Source organism: Odontomachus brunneus, unplaced genomic scaffold (assembly GCF_010583005.1).
Source record: "Odontomachus brunneus isolate Ranch 3 - 2012 unplaced genomic scaffold, Obru_v1 Obru_scaffold_103, whole genome shotgun sequence".
Lineage (NCBI taxonomy): Eukaryota > Metazoa > Arthropoda > Insecta > Hymenoptera > Formicidae > Odontomachus > Odontomachus brunneus.
In genome coordinates this window covers 803,524-813,767 of record NW_022639553.1, presented here as the reverse complement: position 1 = coordinate 813,767, position 10,244 = coordinate 803,524, and the positions used below count along the sequence as shown (strand labels likewise).

At 37.1% G+C, this 10,244-nt stretch overlaps 1 protein-coding gene across 1 annotated transcript; it reads right to left on the bottom strand.

Annotated features, from left to right (window-relative positions):
- Positions 1-4,720: 4,720 nt before the first annotated feature.
- LOC116848986 lies at positions 4,721-9,738 on the bottom strand. The gene is made up of 4 exons (XM_032825682.1): positions 9,687-9,738; positions 8,992-9,089; positions 8,024-8,434; positions 4,721-7,140 (listed from the first exon to the last, which is right to left on the bottom strand). The coding sequence occupies exons 1-4, from the start codon at positions 9,696-9,698 to the stop codon at positions 6,933-6,935; spliced, it is 729 nt and encodes a 242-aa protein (XP_032681573.1). The 5' UTR covers positions 9,699-9,738; the 3' UTR covers positions 4,721-6,932.
- Positions 9,739-10,244: the final 506 nt, after the last annotated feature.

The following is a 10,244-nucleotide window of genomic DNA, read 5'->3' as shown; positions in this document are numbered from 1 at the left end:
ATATATATATATATATATATATATATATATATATATATATATATATATATATATATATATATATATATATACTATGTACACACACTATATTATAGTAACTATATTATAATAATTATACAGTAATTTATACTACAATTTATATTATAATTATATATAGTCCAGCTTTGCGGAAACTATTGTGAGAAGAAATATAATTTTGATGTAATTTTTTCTAGAATTTTAATTAGAATATCTTTTCCGTATAGTTTATAGTTTACATGATAATTATGCTGTAATGTTATCTATGTATCTCATCGTAAACAAACAAAGTTCAAAACGAGGGAAAGGCAAGAAAGAAAAGACCTTTATTATGCTCATATTTGTGACGCAACCGCGTCCTCAAGGTCCTCGAGGCGATTACGTTGGTGTGGTTTAACGATGACTTCCACGGGGCGTGTATCCCATGATTAAGGCCCGTGATAATTGCTCGCGAACGACCCAGATTATGCTTGCATTCACAGGTTTTATTTGGCCGATGATCCGGCCAGCTCCAATGCCACTCGGTGAAAGGAAGCTAAAGATCGATTAATTTCGTGCGACTACCAAAAGAAAGACGTAATATCGTTAATCTTTTAATAAACCAATTAGTCCAGTCACTCGGTCTTTTATTATGCTGAACGATTTGATTTCTCCAATTATACTATTTTGCAACAATATTTCATTCTTCGCAAGACCTTATCGAATAAATCAGCGATTATCAAACGACGCTTATTAATACTAATTGATAATTCTTAGATTGGAGAAAGCAGCGGGATATTAGATATTTGGAAAATTAGTTATTGAAATACGCCAAGAAAATATTGTAGTAAAAATTGCAACAAAATTTTCTTAATCTTGGACTATACAGAATTGTGACAGAAATTACTATAATATATATTTGTTTAAAGATGTTATATGTACATTTAACTTTTTCTGTATTTTTTATTCTTTATCCATTAACGGGATAACAATCTGCTTGGTGTTACAAGCAGAATACAAAAGAAGTACAACAAGAATAAAAGTAAAAGCTTTGCCGTTTGCTCACTTTCAACTGTAACCTTAAAACTTGAAGAAAACTTTTTATTACAAAATTATTAAAAAATTATTTGAATTCTTTTTTTTTATGTCGTATACAAAATGGACCGTCAAATTTACTATATCTATGATAATTTATACAATCCCCATACAAACCAGTTTTACCAAAATCATTATAAAAAATAATATAATTTTTACTACAATGTTTTCTCCGTGTATAAATATAAGAACAATTTAAAGAATTACAAGTTCGGTTAAAGACAGCGTACAACGGCAATGTAAATTTCTTTACAATCAGTTTTCTAGTCGAAACATAATAACAATTGTTAAATTATCGTTTGATGTAAATTTACTCATGCTATTGCTTCGTACACGAAAAAAAATTTGATTGCATTAACCAAGTATTTGCACAAATACGAGTAAGACTTCTGGTTAGCTAGAAATTTTGTTCGGTTAGCCAGAAGTGTTGTTAGTTCGAACAGACTTTTGGTAACTTCAATCGGAGTTCTGGTTTTCGTTCATATTCCACCAGATATTTAGTTAATTTAGCCAAATCTTTTCTCATGTGTAATAATCTCGCAACAATGCTTCATGAGAGATCAAATGGGTGGATTTATCGTAAAGTTTTATCGGTCAATGCGAGAAGTAGTATCCACAACCATGTGAAAACACGCAGGATACTTCTCCACAATTGCTACAAGGCATGCAAGGTCTACCGAACTACGACAATCGAGAGCCTCGCCTTTCACAAGTCGCGGCACCACCAGCCCTGACATTTACTAATATAGATCATCTTGGGTCAAATTAGTCCCTCGATACGCGATCGTAGGACGATCCGGCAATGCTACGTCTACGGCGGCGCTTTTTCTCCCGCATCTCTCTCATTGCACTGGCCGTCCATTTTTCTTATGTAACTATCGCGAGCGTTGCTGCAATGATTCGTAACAAAAGCCGATCGACGCTCTTGCAGCGAACGACTCAGCGATATAAGATACCAGACAAATTGTCGGGAACGCGTTTGAGAGCTACGTTTGACGGTCCGACGACGAGCTGAACTGGTCAACGACGATTTTTGCGAGTCACGAGATTCGCGTTCTTCCGACGACATCCGATTCTCCCGTTCACTTTCTCCACTGACAAAAAGCTATTTAAAAATTTATCCATGAGATATAAAGTTCCTTTCTTCACAGAAGTATACGTTATTAAAGGTTATTTCACAAAAATCAACTTTTCAGAGATGAATTTTATATTCCACAGATAAGTTTTCTCAAGTATTTTTTTCTCAGCGTCCGATTAATTTTACGTCGCTTTCTAATTTTTGTGCAACAATCAGAAACGATTGCCCGTGCCTAACGACAAATGCTCGATCACATCGGTCACGCGAAAACTGGAATTCCGGCTTGCAAAAACTCGACAGTGCGGTTAGTACTTGCTATAAGAGAAGGTGATGTGATTAGCGCTCTTGGGCCGTCTGAAACGTAAAAGTCGTTCTACTACTGTCGCGGCACGTGCGCGTGTCCAAAAAGGGACCGGCTACAATTACGTATAAATTCGCTTATCTTATTCGGCTTTTTATGTCATAAGATATACGTTTAATGTCAAAAGTTCAAAAACGATATAAACGGAAATTATTCCTCAAATAATTTCTTCAACAAATTATCCTCTCACGCTGAAACAGCTCTCAATGCTGTTACTTGAATGTCGAAAAAATAAATGGAAGTTGCGGAGATCGTCTGCGCGCCAGACTGAAAGAAGAATTTTGTCAGTGTTAAAACGGAAATTTGGTACACTGGACTATAATTTGGTTAAGATAGGACGGACCAAATGTTTGATAATCGCAACCAGAAAATTTAATTGCCGCTTGTGAATTTTGCTTCCTCAATAATGCGTGTATTTGACACAAGTAAATAATATGTAATGGCAACCAAATTATATGTACCAAATATTTTAATTCCAAATGCTAGAACAATTTTCTTAGTGTGTGCATCAATATGTTGTTCTTCATTGTGCATCAGTCTGCATCAATAGTTCTTCATCAAGCTACTATATTGTTCCTTATTAAGAAGCGAAAATGATACGACAAATAAGCGAATTGGTTCTGCACAGCTGGATGTTAATGATAATTCACGAGTCATTAAGAGAGTGAACTTTTCATAAAGGAAACATAAAGTTTCCCACATTAATGAAGTGCATCACAAATCCCATGCAACTGTATACGAGTGAGAAATAGGCAAGATGCATGTAGATATCGTCCGTACGCATCACTGAGAGAAATTATACGATAAAGAATTAACAAACGGATTATTTCTGATTAAAATACCGATAAACTTTTGTATCCCATTAGGAAACATCCGATGAGAAATATCAGTTCATAATTTTCTGATCGGTTTATCTGGTGAAGTGTCATTATGATCCGATTAAGTTTAATCGGATATTCTGCAGTAGGAATTAACATTAAAATTCGCGTCACGTATGTGTGACGCGCCAATCTCTCGTTTCAAGTTCATTTTTACTCAAAACTTTCAATTTTACTCAACATGTTCGCTATCAACGACACATGTGCAGGATAACGATATTTTTGCTTGATATATTCGCATATAAATTAACCAAGTCTGTTTTACACAATTACACGGAAACAAGTGTGATGGTCTGCGGAGAGAATTCGCCGAATTAAGAGGTTGGCCGACGTGTTAAAAAAAAAAGTAAGGAATTGGAACGAAAATTTGTGAAATTTTTAAATATTTCATTATTTTAACATTTCATTATGCCTTAATGAGAAATGCAAATACTGTTCGAGTAACTTAGCAAATCGAGTCGTTTTATAATTACGTGGCCACGACAAAAAGAGGAAAGTTATACGTGTTCATTATGTCGGCAAAGGAAAGCAAGTTCTGCCAACATCTGGCGCACCAGACCGTCGCACCACGCCTTGCATCAGAATGTCTCGAGAGTGAACGCGGAATCGCGAAACTGCGTGCACGCATTCGACCCGCGATAAAGTGTATATCGAAGACAGGGAAATGAAAACTCGGTTGTTATAAGAGACAACAAGTCATTGTGCGTATAACCTCTACATTTTTCCAAGAATTGTTCCTCAATCAAACGTTATTACGAAATATGTGTCAACTTTCTACGCACTTTCAATACAGTATGTTTATTATTTACAGGTGATATAAAATGTGATGTAGACGAAATATATATAGAGAGAATATAAATTTTTTTTAACATTACTATGTTTCTCTACATGAAGAAAATATTGTAATAAAAATGGCAACAACATTTTTGTACTCTTGATCCATAAAAAAAGTTATGGCCAAAACTGCTACATATTTATTTGAAAACATACATTTGACTTTCTTTCTACCAAATTATTGTAATTGCTAAAATGTTTCTTATATTGTATTAAGACTTAATACTCATTAACTTAATTATCGTATTAAGAAATAAATCGCCAAAATATATTTATAAATTATTTATAAATTATTTTTATAGTAATTTATTTATAAACTTATAAATTTATAAACTATTTTTATAGTAATTTATATTACAATTTCATAATTATGTAGACGAATTTTACAAAATACAGTATATAATAAAAGTATAGTATATAATAAAAGAAATAGATACGATGTAATTTTAACTATAAAAATTTTTTTTTATATAGAAATGTAAAAATAAAGTATCGATAAGATCTATTTTGATAAGGAACATAACAAATTTTATTAGAAACATAGTAAATTTTGTTGAAAGCATAGTAAATTTTGTAACAACAGCACATTTTACACAGTTCCTAAAATATAAATAAAACATATGGGATGAAAGCACAGTCAGTTATTGCAGAATATCGTGATCTGTGTTCTTTAAATTACAAATGCTATAATTATAGTAATTTTTACTATAAAATTTTCTCCGCGTATATATTTTTTTAACTGTAAATAATACGTGCGTGATTTTATGTAATAATTATTTAGACTTACATGAATTATTTACTTATAAATTTATAACCTGCAAGTGTGTCATTTCCAAACGTATTTATGTAATGTGTGGAATAATCTCTTTAATAATCATGCTGTTTTAAGAAAAGAATTAGGAGAACCGAAAGCAAAAGCAGCTACCTCGAACTTTTACTCGGAAAACGGATACTTCGATTCATGTGTCTGAGCTCGATTGGACAGCGACGCCAATCGCGCAGCGGGATCGGGTAGATCGTGGATTATATCGTGAAAGGTGGACTTGGGCGGTGATCCGTGGCACTCTCCACGTGTCAGGTATGCGCAACGTGTAACCTCTATGCGTGCAGTTTAAGATAGGACCAGAAGCTAAAACGTGAAGGCGATAGGATAGCCGATATTTCCTGTTATACCCACACAAAATGTGTGAAATACAGTTGTCGTCTGAGTTAATACTGTAGTCAAGAAATCAGGGACGATGCGTATTATACAGTGATTTTTATTCGATATTTAATTCCTTTTATATCATATGTAAAGTTTCATTTGTACGTATTATTTTAAATCATTTAATATTTTGAAGCATATTTGATGTAATTGCAAAGTGTGTTGAACGTGTCAGAAAGTTCCGTAATGATAAATTCTGTAAACACAATTTCCATTACACGCATACACATATACACATAGACAATAGAACAGATTAAACTCGCGGGAGTTTCAGTTTCAAAGCAACATTATTCCTCCGATAGGAGAAATGAAAAAATTAACATGTACCTTGTACCTTATTGCGACGAACGTGAATACCAAGACAGAAACTGACGCATTGGAAAATATCGACAAGATGCGATATGTATCGATTCGACACGTCACGTGTAAATTTGTATTTTGTTCTCGTAAAAGGCTGAGTGCGAAGGTAGTATCTATACGTGCTTGCAGGTGTTATATAACGATAAGAGTGCGGGTGAAATTCTTGGGTGTGTCGAGAACAGTCCGACGGCGCTCTTTATATGCGAGAAAAAATGTTACTTGCGTTTTCAGCCACATCACAAGTAGGCACCTAAGGACTTTCATTAATAGTGCATGCATCTGGCACGTGCAAATGGAATTTGTCGCCAAGTATTACTTTACATCAGACAGGTTGTCGGCCCTGTGCGGCTCCGCATCGTTACAAGGTCGATCCGAGTCGTTCAATCGTGTTTTATCGAATCGTCCAGAGCGTCATTGATCTCACACTTACATCCCACTTACTTAGTAGATCGTCTCGCGCAACATTGTGTACTTGATACATTCGCGTATCAAATGAGATGTAGTGCGTTTAAGAATGTAGATGGAATCTCTCTTTCAAGTGTAGGACAAGTTACTTGTCAAGTGCAACATGCGCGAACACGTCGAAGGCTCTTCACGAACGCAAACGACACACAAGTTAATTCTATATGTTGATACGCGTGATCGTGAGTGGAGACGGGAAGCATCTGCTATGCTTCTGCGATGAAGAAACGTAGCTGAGACATTAAGCGAGTGAAGAAAGTGGAAACAAAATGAATCATAGAAGTAGTGATACACGTACAATTTCTCGACAAGAAAGGTAGAAGCTCCCGACGCGGAAGAGGTAGAGGAAACAAGTCGGAGAACAGGAAGTAGAAAGTTTTGTTCCACTAGGAACTCGTGAAAATAAAAGACAAGCCTTTGATGTAAAGTACATACGTCTAAAATAACCGTAAATACGTATTGTTGTCGTTTCAATTAATGCTAAATAAATGCTTATCGTGACAACCCAACCCCCGTCGAAATATCTCGACGGTGACGCTTATTTGCGACACTTTTAAGTGCGACACTTAAATGAGGATTTACAACAACGACTCGGAATATTTATAAATAATGCCATATGTACACACGTTCTCTCTCTCTTTCTCTCTTTGTTCCTTTTTTTTATCATTTATAATTAACCGTATAAGATGCCAAACCGGCGTTGACGTCGATATTGGTTGCGGCGTGTCCTTGGGAACCAACTGGAATCTCGGGCGAAGGATACACGGATCGTAGCTGTTGACCTTGATGCTGCGATCGATACTGCGGCTGATATTCCGGCTGGAATCGCGGGTTTACGGCTGTTGGCCGGTAATTGACAGGCGCGTTATACCTGAAAAGACGAAAAATTGGGTCAATCGAGTCAATTCCGTTCCCGGTGAGACGTGGAGGCGCGACCGATTTCCCGGCCAGTTGAGCAAGTCACGAGCTTGGTACTTTCCAGTGATTCACTTGACATTTAGCACGCTCGTTATCTCATTGCGCTCTCCGCCTGTTTACGTGAGCTTCCCGCGCGTTAATCTGATGAGATCTGATGGTCCAGTCGAGATAGCGACGACGAAACGAGCGAGAATTGGCAAACTCGGCAAACCATCGAGAGAAATTGAAGGGCTCAAACGCGTAAACTGGGTGGTTTCATATTGTCGAATTTTTGGTAGTATTCTCGCAGAACAAATTTCAGTGTAACTGAATGGGGACCAGACGAGAAATAATATCTTGGTTACTGCGATCGAAAACATTCTGGACATCCAGTTATATAAAAAATCGGTTGAGGTAACTGAGAGCAATTGGCTGAGTAGAAACCTCCTGCAGGAATCTATCTGTTCTTACGATTGAGTTTTTCATTTGGTCCCTAAATAATAGAAAATTTAGTTGCACTAATGGAATTGTTTTTTCCGTGTCAAAACATACGCCGAAAAAAAATGGGGACCATGCGAGAAACTCGAGAAATAATGTGTCGGTTACTCCGTCAAGTGGAATCTTTCTGTTGCTACAACTGAATTAATTTCCAAGTGACAGAAAATGCAGCTGCACTAACGGGATTGCCTTTTCCGTGCACAATTAAATCTTTCCGTTTGACTTGATCTGCACTTGAAATTGTTAAATATCGATCGCAACATTGCGGAATCGAAGGTTCAGCTGGAATTCGACGAAGGCTCTCGCGTTGAAATTAAGATCGAGTCGATTGTGCGTCAAAATTCATTACGACATTGCACCTCGTCGGTTGGCTGTAAGCTGGCGACGCCGACGGGAACTGCTGAGGCTGGTTGTTGTAGGCGATCGGTTGTTGTTGTCTGTACTTGGGCACGAGATCGTAGCGTTCCCCGTTGGTAAAACGCGGATCGGTGTGATATATCGCCGGATCCTCGCGGTACTGGCCGTCGTCATCGGGCTCGTTCGCGCCGGCGATGCTGTTGCCGGTCAAGGTCGGCGGGGGCACGTTTATCCCAGGACCGACCGGCTCGAAGCCGCGCCTGGATGCGCCGTACTCGATCTCACGTACGTTCCCAGTATCGTCCACGAAACCGTATTTGCCGTAAACCTCGCCTGTCGGGTACTTGGACTCGATCTTGTACGAACCGTCCGCGGCCTCAAAGCCGTAACTGTAACTGCCGTCCTCGTTATGCCTGTCAGAAAATAAATTTCGCATTTTATTATAATAGAATAATAACAAGTCAGAATAATAATAATAAAAGCCTGAGTTATGTAAAAATAATATCACGAAGTAAAAAAATTAAATAAAAATAACACGTAGTAACCCAAGAAGTAAATATTAAAATTTGCGTTAATTGTATTAGAAACATATATTAGAAACATCAACGGTATTTTTTACGTAGTTTAGTGTTTGAAAATTACATCGCCGCATTATTTGCTATTTTTTAAATATTTCTAACGTTAGTATCGATCAACAACGCCATATTATAATTTTTGTGGTAATATAATTATTGCAACGTAAAGATATTTGAAGATATACAGTTAATCTAAAAAAATAATGCAACACTTTTTAATTTTATGAATTTCATAGCGGGTGAAAATTCAGCGATTGTCCGCATCTTCTTTCCAAGATACACATTGGATAGAAACATGCTGCAATCTTCTTGCTGCCCACTATAATTGTTGCGTCAAGTTGCGTCAAGTGCGATGACGCTTTCATACGGTTACGTAAAATCAATGTAATACTCACTTGTTTATCTGTTTTAAGATAGGTACCGGTGTCGTCACAGGATACGGTTGATTGTGCTGGGCGACCGCAAGACCCACGCAAAACAGAAGTAACAGCACCTGGTGACACGAATTTGCATAAGAACTTTGGCACTTGAATCATTTTCATGTACGCGCATCGGAGAAAAGCCGATGGTTGGAATGGCACGAGGACGATGCTCTCCTGCTACTATTGAGAAGTAATGTTCTGCATGCTTCTGTTTTTCTAACGAATAAGGAACGTGAAATCTTTGCACTCATCGACGCGTCAACTCGTCCTTTCGCAATAAAACGCAAACTCCGCTTTGTAAATAACCAATTGATCACAAATTGCTCAAGTGTTCTCTGGTACACGGAAGAAACAATGTTTGGCAGAGAATCTGGCCAATCAGATTCAATACTGAATGATGTATGGACCAACTATACTTTCTTTTCCGCACAGAGAAAAGAAAGCGATTAAACACGATTATTTTATAACGTTTGCAATTCTTAAAATCTCTTACCGATTGGTACACCAAGCACAGCGTGGAAATGTTTCTATGTATTTTAATTATTACACATAACTAAAATCACAAGTTTCTCTTTAAGAATCACGTAATTTTAATTGTGTCAGCGTTTACTGTCACGAACGAGCGAAATTGTGGGAAAAGAAGAAGCAGCAGGAGCGACGATACTCACGGGAGGACGCATGTCTGGTTGTTGATGAGGCAGAAGTGATTGTGTTAAAGGATCGCGTTTTACGCTGCGCGGGTCTGCTTATATAGGTCCCCTTCGGGAGCGGCGGGGCCCGCCCATGGGCCCGACCTCCGCCTCAACCTGAACGCCGATCTGAATGCACGGATTCGCCATACAAAGAGATTGAAAATTTCTATTGCGTTTCTTACACTCTCCCAATTTTCATTCACAATATATGACGTAATTGCGCTCAATTGTTTTACACAGTTTGTCGTATAACGCGCAAATACCGGTAGCAATGATGAATTGGCGATAATAATGGTGTTTGTTATGATAAAGGCCGGCATTCTCATGGTATTTGTACGCGTAGGTGAAAATTATTATGCAGAATAATTTATGAGTGTATCACCGGCTACTTTCAACTTTCAAATACGGATAGTTCAGAAAGTTCATTTCTACTCTGAATCTATTCTAAAGCTATATAACAAATTATTTTCAATTAATTCGTATCTCTAAATAGAAATTATTTCTTAATGAACGCCTGAACCTCTAATATTTTGC

Excerpts from the sequence above, each read along its gene's own strand:
- LOC116848986 (XM_032825682.1), bottom strand. Across the intron at positions 8,435-8,991 it reads ATCTTAAAACAGATAAACAA|GCATAACGAGGACGGCAGTT; the intron begins GTGAGTATTACA and ends ATTTTCTGACAG. Across the intron at positions 7,141-8,023 it reads GCTTACAGCCAACCGACGAG|GTATAACGCGCCTGTCAATT; the intron begins GTGCAATGTCGT and ends TCGTCTTTTCAG.